The 20,986-nt window shown below is 43.1% G+C and overlaps 1 protein-coding gene across 4 annotated transcripts in view; it reads left to right on the forward strand.

The window, feature by feature from the left end:
- LOC115195395 (catenin delta-2-like) overlaps positions 1-20,986 on the forward strand; it is a 562,679-nt gene that overhangs the window by 218,119 nt on the left and 323,574 nt on the right. For all 4 annotated transcript variants that reach the window (XM_029755212.1, XM_029755211.1, XM_029755213.1 and 1 more), the window contains one exon: positions 16,933-16,967. In XM_029755212.1, coding sequence (XP_029611072.1) covers positions 16,933-16,967 — 35 coding nt within the window. The remainder of the gene's footprint in view (positions 1-16,932; positions 16,968-20,986) is intronic.

Raw genomic sequence — 20,986 nt, forward strand, 5'->3', positions numbered from 1 at the left:
TCTGGACATGTAGGAGAATCTTACAGAACTCTGCATGTAGGGTTTCAATGGGGTGTTTGTCCCATTTGATGAAATCTTGTTTTGCAAGTGGACCCCACACATCTCTCTCTCTCTCTCTCTGTCTCTCTCTCAATTCAATTCAAGGGGCTTTATTGGCATGGGAAACATACGTTAACATTGCCAAAGCAAGTGAGGTAGATAATATACAAAAGTGAAATAAACAATAACAATTAACAGTAAACATTACACTCACAGAAGTTCCAAAAGAATAAAGACATTACAAATGTCATATCATGTCCCTATACAGTGTTATAACGATGTACAAATGGTTAAAGTAGAAAGGGAAAATAAATAAGCATAAATATGGGTTGTATTTATAATGGTGTTTGTTCTTCACTGGTTGCCCTTTTCTTGTGGCAACAGGTCACATATCTTGCTGCTGTGATGTCACACTGTGGTATTTCACCCAGTAGATATGGGAGTTTATCAAAATTGGATTTGTTTTCTAATTCTTTGTGGATCTGTGTAATCTGAGGGAAATATGTGTCTCTAATATGGTCAGACATTTGGCAGGAGGTTAGGAAGTGCAGCTCAGTTTCCACCTCATTTTGTGGGCAGTGTGCACATAGCCTGTCTTCTCTTGAGAGCCAGGTCTGCCTACGGCGGCCTTTCTCAATAGCAAGGCTATGCTCACTGAGGCTGTACATAGTAAAAGCTTTCCTTAAGTTTGGGTCAGTCACAGTGGTCAGGTATTCTGCCATTGTGTACTCTCTATTTAGGGCCAAATAGCATTCTAGTTTGCTCTGTTTTTTTGTTAATTCTTTCCAATGTGTCATTTAATTATCTTTTTGTTTTCTCATGGTTTGGTTGGGTCTAATTGTGTTGCTGTCCTGGGGCTCTGTGGGGTGTGTTTGTTTTTGTGAACAGAGCCCCAGGACCAGCTTGCTTAGGGGATTCTTCTCCAGGTTCATCTCTCTGTAGGTGATGGCTTTGTTATGGAAGGTTTGGGAATCGCTTCCTTTTAGGTGGTTGTAGAATTTATTGACTCTTTTCTGGAGTTTGATAATTAGCGGGTATCGGCCTAATTCTGCTCTGCATGCATTATTTGGTGTTCTACGTTGTACACAGATTATATTTTTGCAGAATTCTGCATGCAGAGTCTCAATTCGGTGTTTGTCCCGTTTTGTGAATTCTTGGTTGGTGAGCGGAACCCAGACCTCACAACCATAAAGGGCAATGGGTTCTATAACTGATTCAAGTATTTTTTAGCCAGATCCTAATTGGTATGTTGAATTTTATGTTCCTTTTGATGGCATAGAATGCCCTTCTTGCCTTGTCTCTCAGATCGCTTTGTGGAAGTTACCTGTGGCGCTGATGTTTAGGCCGAGGTATGTATTGTTTTTGTGTGCTCTAGGGCAACGGTGTCTAGATGGAATTTGTATTTGTGGTCCTGGCGACTGGACCTTTTGTGGAACACCATTATTTTGGTCTTACTGAGATTTACTGTCTTCTCTGTCTCTATCTCAAGTCCACAATGTTGCTTGATCGGTGGTTAGGCTATTAGATTACCAAAATTAGGCTACATGAAAAGGTCAATACTTTTAATATAACCTTGTGTTGATGCAGGTTTTCAGTGAATGTATGTAAAACAGGAAGTTCATCTACAGGAGAATTATCAGCAACAAAAGAGTGAACGAATTAACACGTATGCAAATGTGGCTTGTCTTTCCCAAACACCCGATAGTGGCACAAACCAGATAAGGCCTGGCCGCACAATGCCAGGGAGGGAGGGAGGGAGATGAAGAAAGAATGGGAGAGAGAGAAGAGAGGAAGAGAGAGAGAGAGAAACAGAGCGACAGCCAGAGCCAGAGAGGAGTGACTGCTGTGTGGATCTGTTTATGAGGTTTGGAAGGTTGATACTATAAAATCCTCTAGATTATAACCACAGTTTGGCTGCAGGCTGAGCAGAACAGTCAGACTGCTGTAGAGCCAGCCAGATAGCTAGGCTGAAAGACAGATATTCCCAGACAGACGGACAGATGGGCTGGCTGTATTCCTAGTCCAGATGATCTGCGGCTAACGAGGCTTTAGACCATAAACAAAGTTAAAGAAACATGAGCTAAAGTTTTCATTGGCTGTGTGTGTGTGTGGTGTGTGTGTGTGTGTGTGTGTGTGTGTGTGTGTGTGTGTGTGTGTGTGTGTGTGTGTGTGTGTGTGTGTGTGTGTGTGTGTGTGTGTGTGTGTGTGTGTGAGAGAGAGAGAGAGAGAGTCTGTGTGTGTGGAACTAGCTCGGCTAGATACATCTTTGAGGTTTTGCTTTAAACGCCCACTAGAGCAGAAATTCCCTTTTTCTCAGCTGAAAGACAATGACCATAGCTTAACCATGATGTTGCACAAGGATTTAAGTCATTGTTTTTTTCAAAGTATGATGTATTTGGGTTTGAAGTGGGAAATCCGAAGTGGCAACTTTTCAGTGCCAATACTGTGTGTTTACCTTTTGACGGGATAATACTCTTAACTCTACATTCCTTTTCAGGACTGGGTTTAATTTTAATGTTCCACCCACCTGCAAAGTTCTTCCTCTTCGCGAGTGAGTTGAGCTGAGTAACACTGTTTAATAAAACATCTTTGTCTGAGACGGAGAGATTTTCGCCGTAGCCTGCACTTGGCTGCCTGAGCCATATTTTTGCACCTCGTCTTTTAAACCAGCTGTCACGTCCTGGCCAGTATAAGGGTTAATTGTCGTTTTAGTTTGGTCAGGACGTGGCAGAGGGTATTTGTTTTATGTGGTTCGGGGTGGTGTTTTGGTAAAAGGGAGTTTGATTTAGTTTTTCTGGGTTTTTGGTTTATGGTCTATGTTTATGTATTTCTATGTGTAGTCTAGTGAATGTGTTTCTATGATTGGTTAATTGGGGTTGGGACTCTCAATTGAAGGCAGGTGTTTTCCCTTTGCCTTTGATTGAGAGTCCCATATATTAGGGTGTGTTTGTGTCTGTCATTTGTGAGAGATTGTTTCTTGTCTAGCATGTATGAGCCTGAGAAGACTGTCGGTATATCGTGAGTTCGTTTTGTTGTTTTTGTGTTCATTTTGATTTAATAAATGTTCAAAAATGAACATATACAGTCCTGCTGCATTTTGGTCCTCCTTCACCGACGACAACCGTGACAGAATCTCCCACCAAAAATGGACCAAGCAGCAGAGGATGGAGCAAGGGGAATTCGGTGAGGACCGGGAACGCTACCGAGGAACGCGACTGGCGTTTAAACCGGAGAGGCAGCCCCAATAATATTTTTTGGGGGGGCACACGGACAGATCGGCAGAGCCGAGGATGGAACCAGAGCTAGTGAGGGGAAAAGTGGAGGAAAGAGAAACAGAGACTATAAGGGAGTTGATGGGAAAATTGGAGGAGAAAAGGATGAGAGAGCTACTGTGTTGGTGTTTTAGGCACGACATTCGCCTTACAGAGCGTGTCCTAATGTTATCACCTGGAGTAGCGTTTATTAATAGTCCTGAGGTGCGTTCTAGCTGTCTGGTGAAGATAATACCAGCACCACGCACCAGGCATCCAGTTCGTCAGCCCAGTCCGACTCGTCCTGTTCCCGCTCCCCGCACTAGCCTGGAGGTGCGTGTTCCCAAGCCGATACCTCCAGTACCAGCGCCACGCATCGGGCTTTTAGTGCGTCAGCCCAGTCTGACTCGTCCTGTTCCCGCTCCCCGCACTAGCTCTGAGGTGCGTGTTCCCAGGCTGATACGTCCAGTACCAGCACCACGCACCAGGCTTCAAGTGCGTCATCCCAGTCCGACGTCGCCAGAACTGCCCGTCAGTCAAGAGTCGCCAGAGCCGCCCGTCAGTCAAGAGTCGCAAGAGCCGCCCGTCAGTCAAGAGTCGCCAGAGCCGCCCGTCAGTCAAGAGTCGCCAGAGCCGCCCGTCAGTCAAGAGTCGCCAGAGCCGCCCGTCAGTCAAGAGTCGCCAGAGCCGCCCGTCAGTGAGGAGTCGCCAGAGCCGCCCACTAGTCAGGAGCTGCCAGAGTGGCCAGACTGCCCGGAGATGCCAGAGTGGCCAGACTGCCCGGAGATGCCAGCGTGGCCCGACTGCCCGGAGATGCCAGAGTGGCCCGACTGCCCGGAGATGCCAGAGTGGCCCGACTGCCCGGAGATGCCAGAGTGGCCCGACTGCCCGGAGATGCCAGAGTGGCCCGACTGCCCGGTTCTGCCAGAGTGGCCCGACTGCCCGGTTCTGCCAGAGTGGCCCGACTGCCCGAGTCGCCCGACTGCCCGGTTCTGCCCGAGTCGCCCTCCTGTCCTCCGGCCCAGCCCGAGTGGCCCGCCTGTCCTTCGGCCCAGCCCGAGTGGCCCGCCTGTCCTCCGGCCCAGCCCGAGTGGCCCGCCTGTCCTCCGGCCCAGCCCGAGTGGCCCGCCTGTCCTCCGGCCCAGCCCGAGTGGCTCGCCTGTCCTCCGGCCCAGCCCGAGTGGCCCGCCTGTCCTCCGGCCCAGCCCGAGTGGCCCGCCTGTCCTCCGGCCCAGCCCGAGTGGCCCGTCTGCCCGGTGCAGCTATCAGCGCCACCAAAGTGGACGACACCGAAGGTAGAGAGAGGTTTACGTCCCGCACCTGAGCCACCTCCAGGATAGGTGGGTTGGGGAGGGAGGGTGTAGCACAGTGCCGTCGTTGACGGCAGCCACCCTCCCTTCCCTCCCTTTAGTTTGGGGGATTTTTGTTGTTGTTTGGGGTTTTTGTTTCTTGAGGTGCTTCCGGGGTTAGCACCTTTAGGGGGGGGGTACTGTCACGTCCTGGCCAGTATAAGGGTTAATTGTCATTTTAGTTTGGTCAGGACGTGGCAGAGGGTATTTGTTTTATGTGGTTCGGGGTGGTGTTTTGGTAAAAGGGAGTTTGATTTAGTATTTCCGGGTTTTTGGTTTATGGTCTATGTTTATGTATTTCTATGTGTAGTCTAGTGAGTGTGTTTCTATGATTGGTTAATTGGGGTTGGGACTCTCAATTGAAGGCAGGTGTTTTCCCTTTGCCTTTGATTGAGAGTCCCATATATTAGGGTATGTTTGTGTCTGTCATTTGTGAGAGATTGTTTCTTGTCTAGCATGTATGAGCCTGAGAAGACTGTCGGTATATCGTGAGTTCGTTTTGTTGTTTTTGTGTTCATTTTGATTTAATAAATGTTCAAAATGAACAAACACAGTCCTTCTGCATTTTGGTCGGTGCAGCTAGAAATCACAAGTCCCTATCCTATAATGAAAATATTTTTGTGCTGTTGTTACATTTGTATTGGTTTTCTCACGGTGTTGTTACATGTCATTTGCGGCATGTGTCATGAGCGGTGCGTTTCACTAGGCTATCCATATTACCAAACTGTTCAATAGCTAGTCTATCCATAATACGAAACCATTCAACAGCTAGGCTATCCATTTTACCAAACTGTTCAATAGCTAGTCTATCCATAATACGAAACCATTCAACAGCTAGGCTATCCATTTTACCAAACTGTTCAATAGCTAGGCAATCCATATTACCAAACCGTTCAATAGCGAGGCTATCCATATTACTAAACCGTTCAATAGCTAGGCTATCCATATTACCAAACCATTCAATAGCTAGACTATCCATATTACCAAACCGCTCAATAGCTAGGCTATCCATATTACTAAACCGTTCAATAGCGAGGCTATCCATATTACCAAACTGTTCAATAGCTATGCTATCCATATTACCAAACCGTTCAATAGCTAAGGTATCCATTTTACCAAACCATTCAATAACTAGGCTATCCATATTACCAAACCGTTCAATAGCTAGGCTATTCATATTACCAAATCGTTCAAAAGCTAGGCTATCCAAATTACCAAACCATTCAATGGCTAGGCTATCCATATTACCAAACCGTTCAATAGCTAGGCTATCCATATTACCGGAGATTCATCTTATTCTTTCTGCGTGGCCGCAATTTATGGAAAATTACAAAACTTTGGAGATAACAATAGATGGCATTCAAAGATAATGGTTTCCTGGATCCATCTGGTTTCTCCTGTCCATCTGGTTTCTCCTGTCCATCTGGTTTCCCCTATCCATCTCGTTTCCTCAGTCCATCTGGTTCCCCATATCCATCTGGTTCGCCTATCTATTTGGTTCCCCCTGTCCATCTGTGGTGAAGTTTTCCCTAAATGCAAATCCAGCTCCAGATCGAGCCATAACCTAGCCAGATGGCTAATCTTTTGGAACGGTGCATCAACAACAGATAACATTAGCTAGCTAGATATGTTTAGCATGCTAGCTAGCTAGCTACATTGCCAGTCGTCAGTGCCCTACTTGTTATTTCTCCACGCCACGTGGAAATCACCACAACCTTCCCACCTCGAATTTGTGAATATGTATTAGCATCCTGCGTCATTCTTCAAAGTGGAACCTAAAAGGATTATTTCCGCTGTAAGACAGGAATTACATTGAAATATGGCCAGTATTGCCCACTGGTGAGGGCCTTTCATTTCTTAAATTGACAGTAAGAGTCTAGGTCAGCTTGTTAATGTTGTCTAAGGTGTGATACTGTTTTATGATAATGAATGTTGGACAGGTGTACTTCCTCCCAGTACCCTAGAACAATGTTTCCCAACTCCAGTCCGCGAACAATGCCAACAGTTCACATTTTTATTGTAGCCCTGGACAAGCACATCTGATTCAACTCCAGTCCGCGAACAATCCCAACAGTTCACATTTTTATTGTAGCCCTGGACAAGCACATCTGAATCAACTCTTTGAGGCCATGATGATTAGTTGACAAAGCCCTCAATAAATTGAATCAAATCAAATCAAAGTTTATTTGTCACGTGTGCCAAATACAACAGGTGTAGACTTTACAGTGAAATGCTTACTTACAGGCTCTAACCAATAGTGCAAAAAAGGTATTAGGTGAACATTAGGTAAGTAAACCCTGTTGAGGATCCCTGCCCGGTATTGGGATTCATTGTCATGTGACCATGGCGGGGAATTCAAAACTGCAAGAGTCTAATCATTTCAAATACTCAAATAATCAACTATTTTCCTCCATTTGAAAGATACACATCTCCTAAATCTAACCACGTTGTCCGTTTTTCAAAGAGGCTTTACGGAGAATGCATAAAGTTAGGTTATGTTAGGAGAGTACATTGACAATAGCTGTGTGTAATGTTTAGTCAATTCAAAGAAGGGCGTCAACTGAGACAGAAAACCAGCTAGAATTATGCACTTACCTTTGACAATCTGCATCAGATGACACTCATAGGACATTATGTTATACAATACATGCATTTTTAGTTCCATCAAGTTCATATTTATATCCAAAAACAGCATTTACAGTCGCGGTGAAATTCAGAATTTTTTTCGGCTCGAATGCTCCCAGTGAATCCAGCGTTACAAATCACGGAATTACTATTCGAAAACATTGGTAAATTATAATATTGTCATTCAAAGAATAATATATTATCATCTCGTAATTGCTACCGAATGGCCAGATCTCAAAATAACTTTACTGGGAAATCACATTTTGCAATAAACGGGGTACTATGCTAATAACAACATGCTAGGCTATACAGTTAGCAGCATCTAATATCATAATAACATTGTAAATATCCCCTTACCTTTGATTATCTCCATCAGAAGGCACTGCCAGGAATCCCAGGTCCAGAACAAATGTGGTTTCTTTTGACAAAGTTCATCATTTATGTCCAAATAACACCATGTAGTTGGTGTTCAGTAGGCTCCCACAAAACGTGGTGGGTGGGGGTGTAAAATCACGCCGAAAAGCTAAAAAAACCTAGTAAATAATCTATTTACGTTTGTTCAAACATGTCAAACGTTGTTTAGCATCAATCTTTTGGTCCATTTTTAACGTGAAACATCAGTAAACATCAGTAATATTTTCACACGACCTATTCTTTGTCTAGAAAAACGATTATGACAAATGCACTCTTCTCAGATTTATGCGCAGGCGCAAAAAAATGAAGTGACGACATGTCAACTTCCCTGCATTCTAATTTGCTCCCTGTTAATCATAGACGCTTCAAACAACTTTATAAAGATCGTTGACATCTAGTGGAAGCCGTAGGAGTTGCGAAATGAATCCTTTCTCACTGTGGTATCTATAAAACAATGACACTAAATAGTACAGTCACAAAATTCACATTTTATTTTAATCTATTTTTCACAGGTTTTTGCCTGCAATATGATTTTTGTTATACTTACAGACACCATTCAAACTGTTTTAGAAAATTCAGAGTGTTTTCTATCCAAATCTGGTAATAATATGCATATCCTAGCTTCTGAGTTGGTGTAGGTGGCAGTTAAAAATGGGCACATATTTTTTCCAAAATTCTCAATACTGCCCCCGTAGCCCGTAGAGGGTAAAGTAATAAAACAACAGTAAAAAGACAGGCTATATACAGTAGTGAGGCTATAAAAGTAGCGAAGCTACATACAGACACCGGTTAGTCAGGCTGATTGAGGTAGTATGTACATGTGGATATGGTTAAGGTGACTATGCATATATGATGAACAGAGAGTAGCAATAGCGTAAAAGAGGGGTTGGCGGGTGGTGGGTGGCGGGACACAATGCAGATATCTGTAACGGCTGTCTTCTGAAATGAACCAAGGCGCAGCAGGTATGTGAATACTCATCTTTAATTAAAAATAAGGAGTAAAGCATCCACTTAACAACACAAAAGGGTGACAACAGTGACAGTTCTGCAGGCTATAAACGCAGTGCAAAAAACAACCACCCACAACCCCAAAGAAAAACACACACACCTATATAGGACTTCCAATCAAAGGCAACTATACACACCTGCCTTCAATTGGAAGTCCCAATCATCCCCAGAAACATTCCCAACACAAACATGCCACGTCCTGACCCCAAAACTAAAACACTAGCTCCATCTGCTGGTCAGGACGTGACAATATCCCGGTTAGCCAATGTGCGGGAGCATTGGTTGGTCTGGCCAATTGAGGTAGTATGTACATGAATGTATAGTTAAAGTGACTATGCATATATGATAAACAAAGAGTAGCAGCATCGTAAAAGAGGGGTTGGGGGGGGGGCACACAATGCAAATAGTCCGGGTAGCCATTTGGTTACCTGTTCAGGAGTCTTATGGCTTGGGGGTAAAAACTGTTTAGAAGCCTCTTGGACCTAGACTTGGCACTCCGGTACCGCTTGCCATGCGGTATTAGAGAGAACAGTCTATGACTCGAGTGGCTGGGGTCTTTGACAATTTTTAGAGCCTTCCTCTGACACCTCCTGGTATATAGGTCCTGGATGGCAGGAAGCTTAGCCCCAGTGATGTACTGGGCCGTACCCACTACCCTCTGTAGCGCCTTACGGTCAGAGGCCGAGCATTTTCCATACCAGGCAGTGATGCAACCAGTCAGGATGCTCTAGATGTTGCAGCTGTAAAACCTTTTGAGGATCTCAAGACCCATGCCAAATATTTTTAGTTTCCTGAGGGGGATGTTTGTCCAGGGCTACAAAATAATGGTACTGTTCGGGATACTGGAGGACTGGGGACAAGTGCATGCCCTAGAAAGCGAGATGCATAGTGGAGTAAACTAGTGCAGAGGGGAGGGGACAACTTCATGGAATGATACGCTGCTGAAGGCTCTGTATATGCCAGCGTTTCTCAGCTACAAATCCAATCACTATTTTATTTGTCACATGCGCCGAATACAACAGGTGTAGACCTTACCGTGGAATGCTTACTTACAAGCCCTTAACCAACAGTGCAGTTCAAGAAATAGAGTGAAGAAAATATTTACTAAATAAACAAAATATATATATATTTTGGAATCAATCAAAAAGTAACACAAGAAAATGACATAACAATAACGAGGCTATATACAAGGGGTACCGGCTCTGAGTCAATGTGCGGGGGTACAGGTTAGTTGAGGTCATTTGAAAAGGGACTATGCACATATAATAAACATTGACTAACAGCGGCGGTGGGGAGGGTTCAATGTAAATAGTCTGGATGGCCATTTGAATAGTTGTTCAGCTGTCTTATGGCTTGAGGGTTGACGCTATTAAGGAGCCTTTTGGTGTTAGACTTGGCGCTCCGTTACCGCTTGCCGTGCGGTAGCAGAGAGAACAGTCTATGACTTGGGTTTGGGGTTTTTTCCCCGGCACTACACAGCTGATTGAAATAATCAACTCATCATGCATCATTAGCTGTGAAATGCAAGGGAATACCAAAATATGCACTCCTTGCGCTTCCCAGGCCGAGTTTGGGAAACGTTGGCTTGGCTCCAAGGCTACATGCTAATTAAGCTACGTGCTGTACCCTTAGACAGGCTCTAAAAATGACTGATTTACATAGACCAACTATCGCTAACAGGCAGCCCTAGCATCATGCAAACACGTTTGTGTGTGGACGTGTTTAACTATTCTTGTGTGGACCAGAAGTCCCCACAAGAACAGTAAAACAAACCAAAATTTGACCAACTGGGGTTAAGTTTAGAATTAGTGTTAAGTTTAGAATTAGTGTTAGGGTTAGGGTTAAGTTTAGAATTAGTGTTAGGTTTAGGGTTAAGTTTAGAATTAGTGTTAGGGTTAGGGTTAAGTTTAGAATTAGTGTTAGGGTTAGGGTTAAGTTTAGAATTAGTGTTAGGTTTAGGGTTAAGTTTAGAATTAGTGTTAGGGTTAGAATTACATTCATTGTTTGGGTTAGGAGCTAGGGTTAAGGTTAGAATTAGTGTTAGGTTTAGGGTTAAGGTTAGAATTAGTGTTAGGGTTAGAATTACATTAATTGTTTGGGTTAGGAGCTAGGGTTAGGGTTAGAATGAGTGTTAGGTTTAGGGTTAAGTTTAGAATTAGTGTTAGGGTTAGAATTAGTGTTAGGGTTGGAATTATATTAAGGGTTAGGGTTTATGAGCTAGGGTTAGGGTTAGAATTACGTTTAGGGTTAGGATCTAGGGTTAGGGTTAGGGCTAAGGTTATAATTAGTGTTAGGGTTAGAACTACGTTAAGGGTTAGGGTTAGGATTTAGTATTAGGTTTAGGGTTAAGGTTATAATTAGTGTTAGGGTTAGAACTACGTTAAGGTTTAGGGTTAGGAGCTAGGGTTAGAATTACATTAAGGGTTAGGGTTAGCAGCTAGGGATCTAGTGTTTGGTTTCAGGTTAGGGTTAGGAGCTAGGCTTAGTTTTAGTGTTAAGGTTAGGTTTTGGGGTTAAGGTTAAGGTTAGGTTTATGGTTAAGGTTAGGGTAAGGGGTTAGGGGTTAGGGAAAATAGGATTTTGAATGGGACTGAATTGTGTGTCCCCACAAGGTTAGCTGTACGTGTGTGTGTGTGTGTTTGTGTGTGTGTGTGTGTGTGTGTGTGTGTGTGTGTGTGTGTGTGTGTGTGTGTGTGTGTGTGTGTTGTTACAGACATCTTCTTTCATCTTTGTCTTTTGTTTCATCAGTAATCTGTGTGTTTCTTCGAACCGACATGTTGATTGTATTTCATGAACAGAATCCATCATTTCTGTCTCTAATCATCATTCATACATATCATTTAATCACTCAATTGATTTGCAAAAGGATTTGAATTGCTCATGTGAATGTGTGTGTGTCTTTGTGTGTTTGTGCATAAATGTGTATGTGTGTGATCCCTCTCCCGTACTTGTTATGGCACACTGCTGTGAAGGAAGGAGTGTTCTCACACAGTCACATAACGATTGTGTGTGTGTGTGTGTGTGTGTGTGTATGTGTGTGTGTGTGTGTGTGTGTGTGTGTGTGTGTGTGTGTGTGTGTGTGTGTGTGTGTGTGTGTGTGTGTGTGTGTGTGTGTGTGTGTGTGTGTGTGTGTGTGTGTGTGTGTGTGTGTGTGACACCATTGTAACTGCAGGTCAACCCACTCATGAATGAGTGGACCCAACACACACTGGTTGAGCCATCCTAACTGTAAACCCAGTGGGAATAACCAGCTGTGTTAGTCTCTATAATCTGTGTTAATCCCAGTCTGTGTACAGCAGAGCAGCGTAAATCCCCACAATCCCACCAAAGTACCAAATTAGAATTTCCGTTAGTCTTAATGAAACCCTAACATAGAATCCTGGATTGGTGAGTGTATGTCCACTTCTAATCCCAGTCTACTGTGTCTACCTGTAGCATTTAGGCAGTAGCATTTAGCATCATTTATTTTCTTTATATCAGATACCATCATAACATGTCATGGCCAAAGTGTCTGGAGACACAATGTTGCGTTATGTCACATAATCCCTCCGTGGTGTATTATAATCCGTCCGTGGTGTATTATAATCCCTCCGTGCTGTATTATAATCCCTCCGTGCTGTATTATAATCCCTCCGTGGTGTATTATAATCCCTCCGTGGTGTATTATAATCCCTCCGTGGTGTATTATAATCCCTCCGTGGTGTATTATAATCCCTCCGTGGTCTATTATAATCCCTCCGTGGTGTATTATAATCCCTCCGTGGTGTATTATAATCCCTCCGTGGTGTATTATAATCCCTCCTTGGTGTATTATAATCCCTCCGTGGTGTATTATAATCCCTCTGTGGTGTATTATAATCCCTCCGTGCTGTATTATAATCCCTCCGTGGTGGTGTATTATAATCCCTCCGTGGTGTATTATAATCCCTCCGTGGTCTATTATAATCCCTCCGTGGTGTATTATAATCCCTCCGTGGTGTATTATAATCCCTCCGTGGTGTATTATAATCCCTCCGTGGTGGTGTATTATAATCCCTCCGTGGTGTATTATAATCCCTCTGTGGTGGTGTATTATAATCCCTCCGTGGTGTATTATAATCCCTCCGTGGTGTATTATAATCCCTCCGTGGTGTATTATAATCCCTCCGTGGTGTATTATAATCCCTCCGTGGTGTATTATAATCCCTCTGTGGTGGTGTATTATAATCCCTCCGTGGTGTATTATAATCCCTCCGTGGTCTATTATAATCCCTCCGTGGTCTATTATAATCCCTCCGTGGTGTATTATAATCCCTCCGTGGTGGTGTATTATAATCCCTCCGTGGTGTATTATAATCCCTCCGTGGTGTATTATAATCCCTCCGTGGTGGTGTATTATAATCCCTCCGTGGTGTATTATAATCCCTCCGTGGTGTATTATAATCCCTCCGTGGTGGTGTATTATAATCCCTCCGTGGTGTATTATAATCCCTCCGTGGTCTATTATAATCCCTCTGTGGTGTATTATAATCCCTCCGTGGTGTATTATAATCCCTCCGTGGTGTATTATAATCCCTCCGTGGTGTATTATAATCCCTCCGTGGTGTATTATAATCCCTCCGTTGTGTATTATAATCCCTCCGTGGTGGTGTATTATAATCCCTCCGTGGTGTATTATAATCCCTCCGTGGTGGTGTATTATAATCCCTCCGTGGTGTATTATAATCCCTCCGTGGTCTATTATAATCCCTCCGTGGTGTATTATAATCCCTCCGTGGTGTATTATAATCCCTCCGTGGTCTATTATAATCCCTCCGTGGTGTATTATAATCCCTCCGTGGTGTATTATAATCCCTCCGTGGTGTATTATAATCCCTCCGGGGTGTATTATAATCCCTCCGTGGTGTATTATAATCCCTCCGTGGTGTATTATAATCCCTCCGTGGTGGTGTATTATAATCCCTCCGTGGTGTATTATAATCCCTCCGTGGTGTATTATAATCCCTCCGTGGTGTATTATAATCCCTCCGTGGTGTATTATAATCCCTCCGTGGTGAATTATGCATAGAGGTGTCCTGTCAGTATATGCATCAGCTGTAAAAGAGCAGGGATAAATATCCTTAACAGTAAAGATAATAGCGTGGTCATTTAGCTAGTGGAAACAGATGTTTTAGCACCAACGTGGCAGAACTAAAATCAACTAACAGGTGTGTTTCATAATGTAATCATCAGCACATACACCCATACAGTACACACACAAATCAGCAAACCAATAAATGGCAATAACAAAATGTCTCTCTCTCTACCCAGGAGTTTGTATTTATTATGGATCCCCATTAGCTGCTGCCAAAGCAGCAGCTACTCTTCCTGGTGTCCAGCAAAATTAAGGCAGTTTATACAATTTTAAAAAACATTACAATACATTCACAGATTTCACAACACTCTGTGTGCCCTCAGGCCCCTACTCCACCACTACCACATATCTACAGTACTAAATCCATGTGTGTGTATAGTGTGTATGTTATCATGTGTGTGTGTGTATGCACGTGTCTGTGCCAATGTTTGTGTTGCTTCACAGTACCCGCTGTTCCATAAGGTGTTTTTTTAATCTGTTTTTTAAATCTAATTTTACTGCTGGCATGAGTTACTTGATGTGGAATAGAGTTCCATGTAGTCATGGCTCTATGTAGTACTGTGTGCCTCCCATAGTCTGTCCTGGACTTGGGGACTGTGAAGAGACCTCTGGTGGCATGTCTTGTGGGCTATGCATGGGTGTCTGAGCTGTGTTCCAGTAGTTTGGCATCTTCATTCACATAGCCTTGCCCCCTAACTTCGCTAAAGCCCAAACACACACACACATACTGCACAAAACCCACTCCTCCTGTGATTGACACGCTGTCGTTACCGTGACGAGCTGGAACAGTGCATGTTGCTGTGACAAGAATCAGTAGGCGCATGTGTATCCATGGGAATGGAGCTTTTCACACAGTTTTAGTCACATACCATCAATATCATGTGTATCCATGAGAATGCAGCTTTTCACACAGTTTTAGTCACATACCATCAATATCATGTGTATCCATGGGAATGCAGCTTTTCACACAGTTTTAGTCATATACCATCAATATCTAACTTTGCATGCCAGATGGGTATCACTTGTAAGTAAATCCTCAATTACTCAGCAGTGTACCCATAGTTGGACACTCTTAAATCAACCCTAAATGCAGAGATGGCACTGTTGATTGGAATGATTGTGTGTGTGTGTGTGTGTGTGATGACTCGTGACTGCCGTAGCCGGTGTGAACGGTCTGTTTAGTGTGTTATCTTAAAGGGGACGACTACAAGCTGGGAGAATTTAAAGGCATTTCTCAGACAGCATGAAACTCTATTAGAGTAATATTTCCCTGTGGAGGACCAGTAACTTATTAACTGTGACCAGTGAGCTGCTTTTTTTTAAAAACTGGTGAGATATCTGTGTGTGGTTAACTTGTCTGTTGTCTGGACCAGAGGTTGTTTAAGGACCAGAATACAACCTCTCTCTCTCTCTCTCTCTCTCTCTCTCTCTCTCTCTCTCTCTCTCTCTCTCTCTCTCTCTCTCTCTCTCTCTCTCTCCCCCTCTCTCTCCCTCTCTCTCTTTCTCTCCTTCCCTATCTCTACTTCCCTCTACCTCTCTCCATCTCTCCCTCTGCAATGTCCTCCATCTATTTTACACAAGAAAAGTTATACTGCAGTGCATTTAGGGGCAAGGCCTTGGTGCATTCACACACACACACACACACACACACACACACACACACACACACACACACACACACACACACACACACACACACACACACACACACACACACACACACACACACACACTGGTGTGGTCTATATAATCACCTAGACAGGCTATGAGGGGAGCTCCCCTTGAGTCAGTGATCACTCCACTCCTGGGGCTCATTAAAAACACACACACAAACATACATGCACACACACATGCCCACACATGCACGGACACACGCACGGACAAACACACACACACACACACACACACACACACACACACACACACACACACACACACACACACACACACACACAGACACACAGACACACAGACACACACACACACAGACACACACACACACACACACACACACACACACACACACACACACACACACAGTATTACAACATGGTGTGTTTCTGCATAGTCTGCTATAATGTTTCTAAAAGAGAGAGAGAGACTGAGAGAAAGGGATAGGGAGAAAGACAGAGAAAGAGAGAGACCGAGAGAGAGAGACCGAAAGAGAGAGAGAGACCGAGAGAGAGAGAGAGAGACCAAGAGAGAGATACCGCAAGAGAGCGAGAGAGAGAGACCGAGAGAGAGAGAGACAGAGAAAAAGAGAGAGAGAGAGAGAGAGACTGAGAGAGAGAGAGAGAGACTGAAAGAGAGAGACTGAGAGAGAGAGAGAGCGACCGAGATTGAGAGAGACTGAGAGTATACAGTATCTACTAATTGTAGTCTATACGTTTAGGTTTGAGTGCTTGTGCGTCATATTGGTCTAACATTGATCACACACTGAACAGTTTGATATTTCTCTCTGGTCTGACTGGCTATAATATTTTCTGCTTTGAGGAAATCCCTCCATCACAGACTGTCGTTGATTGTTCTGGGAAGCTAGCCTGCAGAGCAATATTAGCCTCCTAGCATGATCTAGCCCGTAAAGCAATATTAGCCTCAGCCATCAACATAAAGAGAGGATGTGTCAGCGATTCAAAGGAACAATGGAAAGCTCTATTTTCGTTACCTTCCAATTTATTCCTTATTATTTAAAATGTTAAGGTTTGGCTGGAAAAGTCAATTTGGCTGAAAACTGACTAGCTAACAGAGTTTTGCAGTAGAGCTTTTCCCTTCCAGGCTTCTTAGCTTCTTACTTTCTTGTAGGCCTTGCTGTCCAATGTTCTGTGGTGCTGAAATTCAGAATACCTATTCTGTCGCAGTTCTATGGTGCTGGACGTTGATAAACCTATTCTGTCGCTGTCCACTGTTCTGTTGGGCTGGACTTCTAAATTCCAATTCCGTCACTGTCTGCTTCAATGGTGCTGAATATCCGATCACCACTGTTACAGCTTGTTGGTTTACTTTACGTCAGATGTTATACAGTAAATAGTTTCAATCTTGGATAACAACAATTAACTATGATGTTACAGTATGATCAACTCCATATCATACATTTCTTTTCAGAACCTCAAATCTTGTGTTTGTTTTCTTGCAGTTCGGTAGATGAGCAGTTTCGCTGGAACACCCAAGGTAAGTGTAAAATGCTATATTTTTCATTAGATGTTTTTATTTCTAATCATTAACTATAATAGTGCCTTAAACCTCTTGACGCGCTGATCCCGTAACCGGGATCAACATCCAGCGAAAAATCAGAGCGCCATATTCATAACCAAATCTAATAAATTCTGTTTCTCAAACATAGGACTATTTTACACCATTTTATAGATACACTTCTCCTGAATCAAACCACGTTGTCCGATTTTCAAAAAGGCTTTACAATGAAAGCAAAACATTACATTATGTTAGGAGAGTACATCGACACAATAGCCACACCGCCATTTTCCGACCAACCACATGCATCACAAATAACCAAAACACAGCTAAATGAAGCACTAACCTTTGACAATCTTCCTCAGATGACACTCCTAGGACATCATGTTACACAATACATGCATTCTTTTGTTCGATAAAGTTCATATTTAGATATAAAAACAGCATTTTACATCGGCACGTGATGTTCAGAAAATATTTTCCCTCAAATGCTTCCGGTGAATCAGCGCTACAATTTACAAAATTACTATTCGAAAACATTGGTAAAATATAATATTGTCATTCAAAGAATTATAGATTAACATCTCATGAATGCAACCGCATTGCCAGATTTAAAAATAACTTTACTGGGAAATCACACTTTGCAATAAACGAGGTGCTATGCTCAGAAAAATAGGCTAGGCGATACAGGTTAGCGCCATCTTGGACTCATCTAAAATCAAATATACTATTGTAAATATTCACTTACCTTTGATTATCTTCATCAGAAGGCACTTCCAGGAATCCCAGGTCCACAACAAATGTAGTTTTGTTCAAAAAAGTTAATAATTTATGTCCCAATAGCTCCTTCTTGTTAGCGCGTTCCGAAGGCTACTCAAAATGTACGAAGCGCGCGGGACTTGTGGTCACGAATGTGTAAAAAAAATGTATTTATGTTCGTTCAAACGTGTCAAACGTTGTATAACATAAATCTTTAGGGCCTTTTTCAATCAGAACTTCAATAATATTCAAGGCAGATGATTGCATTGTCTTACTAAACGTTTCGGAATGAGAGAGTACCCACGGCACGCGTGTCATAGTAGTAATGGCCCTCCCCCTATGACACATTTTCCAGGCCTCTTGTTCGGTCAGTTTTTACAGAAGACTCAAACCACTTTGTAAAGACTGTTGACATCTAGTGGAAGCTTTAGGAAGTGCTAAATGAATCCTAACTCACAGTGTATTTCATAGGCAAAGGCTTGAAAGTGATTCCACAAATCAGATTTCCACTTCCTGTTAGGATTTGTCTCAGGGTTTTGACTGCCATATGAGTTCTGTTATACTCACAGACACCATTCAAACAATTTTAGAAACTTTAGTGTTTTCTATCCAAATCTACTAATAATATGCATATCCTAGTTTCTGAGTTTGAGTAGGAGGCCGTTTAAAATGGGCACGTATTTTTTTCTAAATTCGCAATAGCGCCCCCTGGCCTTAACGTGCGTCAAGAGGTTTGTTACATTACAGTCTTATTCTAAAATGAATTAAGTAAATATAAATCCTCATCAATCTACTCACAATACCCCATAATGACATCACAATACCCCATAATGACATCACAATACCCCATAATGACAAGGCGAAAACAGGTTTTTAGAAATGTTAGTAAATTTATTACAAATTGAAAACATAAATACCTTATTTACATAAGTATTCAGATAATTTGCGATGATACTCGAAATTGAGCTCAGGCGCATCCTGTTTCCGTTGATCATCCTTGAGATGTTTCTACAACTTGATTGGAGTCCACCTAAATTCAATTGATTGGACATGATTTGGAAAGGCACACACCTGTCTATATAAGGCCCACAGTTGATAGTGCATGTCAGAGCAAAAACCAAGCCAAGAGGTCGACTGAATTGTCCACAGAGCTAAGAGACAGGATCGTGTCGAGGCACAGATCTGTGGAAGGGTACCAAAACATTTTGCAGCATTGAAGGTCTCCAAGAACACAGTGGCCTCCATCATTCCTAAATGGAAAAAGTTTGGAACCACCAAGACTCTTCCTAGAGCTGGCTGCCCGGCCAAACTGAGAAATCGGGGGAGAAGGGCCTTGGTCAGGGAGTTGACCAAGAACCCGATGGTCACTCTGACAGAGCTCTAGAGTTCCTCTGTGGAGATGTCTTCATTCACTTCTTTCAAAGACTCAATCATGGACACTCTTACTGATAGTTGTGGCTGCTTTGTGTGATGTATTATTGTCTTTACCATTTTTTGTCCTTTGTGCTGTTGTCTGTGCCCAATAATGTTTGTACCGTGTGTTGTGCTGCTACCATGTTGTGCTGCTGCTATGTTGTGTTACTACCATGTTGTTGTCGTGTTGTGTTGCTACCATGCTGTGTTGTCATGTGCGGCTACCATGCTATGTTATTGTCTTAGGTATCTCTTTATGTAGTGTAGTGTAGTGTAGTGTAGTGTAGTGTAGTGTAGTGTAGTGTAGTCCCAGCAGGAAGCCTTTTGCCCTTTGGTAGGCTGTCATTGTAAATAAGAATTTGTTCTTAACTGACTTGCCTAGTTAAATACAGTGAGGGGAAAAAAGTATTTGATCCCCTGCTGATTTTGTACGTTTGCCCACTGACAAAGAAATGATCAGTCTATCATTTTAATGGTAGGTTTATTTGAACAGTGAGAGACAGAATAACAACAAAAAACTGAAAAATGCATGTCAAAAACGTTATAAAATGATTTGCATTTTAATGAGGGAAATAAGTATTTGAACCCTCTGCAAAACATTACTTAGTACTTGGTGGCAAAACCCTTGTTGGCAATCACAGAGGTCAGACGTTTCTTGTAGTTGGCCACCAGGTTTGCACACATCTCAGGAGGGATTTTGTCCCACTCCTCTTTGTAGATCTTCTCCAAGTCATTAAGGTTTCGAGGCTGACGTTTGGCAACTCGAACCTTCAGCTCCCTCCACAGATTTTCTATGTGATTAAGGTCTGGAGACTGGCTAGGCCACTCCAGGACCTTAATGTGCTTCTTCTTGAGCCACTCCTTTGTTGGCTTGGCCGTGTGTTTTGGGTCATTGTCATGCTGGAATACCCATCCACAACCCATTTTCAATGCCCTGGCTGAGGGAAGGAGATTCTCACCCAAGATTTGACGGTAAATGGCCTCGTCCATCGTCCCTTTGATGCGGTGAACTTGTCCTGTCCCCTTAGAAAAAAAACCCCCAAAGCATAATGTTTCCATCTCCATGTTTGACAGTGGGGATGGTGTTCTTGGAGTCATAGGCAGCATTCCTCCTCCTCCAAACACGGCAAGTTGAGTTGATGCCAAAGAGCTCCATTTTGGTCTCATCTGACCACAACACTTTCACCCAGTTGTCCTCTGAATCATTCAGATGTTCATTGGCAAATTTCATGTATATGTGCTTTCTTGAGCAGGGGGACCTTGCGGGCGCTGCAGGATTTCAGTCCTTCACGGCGTAGTGTGTTAGCAATTGTTTTCTTGGTGACTATGGTCCCAGCTGCCTTGAGATCATTGACAAGATCCTCCCGTGTAGTTCTGGGCTGATTCCTCACCGTTCTCATGATCATTGCAACTCCACGAGGTGAGATCTTGCATGGAGCCCCAGGCCGAGGGAGATTGACAGTTCTTTTGTGTTTCTTCCAGTTGTGAATAATCGCACCAACTGTTGTCACCTTCTCACCAAGCTGCTTGGTGATGATCTTGTAGCCCATTCCAGCCGTGTGTAGGTCTACAATCTTGTCCCTGACATCCTTGAAGAGCTCTTTCTTCTTGGCCATGGTGGAGAGTTTGGAATCTGATTGACTGATTGCTTCTGTGGACAGGTGTCTTTTATACAGGTAACAAACTTAGATTAGGAGCACTCCCTTTAAGAGTGTGCTCCTAATCTCAGCTCGTTACCTGTATAAAAGACACCTGGGAGCCAGAAATCTTTCTGATTGAGAGGGGGTCAAATACTTATTTCCCTCATTAAAATGCAAATCATTTTA

The sequence above is a fragment of the Salmo trutta genome, chromosome 6 (assembly GCF_901001165.1).
Source record: "Salmo trutta chromosome 6, fSalTru1.1, whole genome shotgun sequence".
In the NCBI taxonomy this organism is placed as follows: Eukaryota; Metazoa; Chordata; class Actinopteri; order Salmoniformes; family Salmonidae; genus Salmo; species Salmo trutta.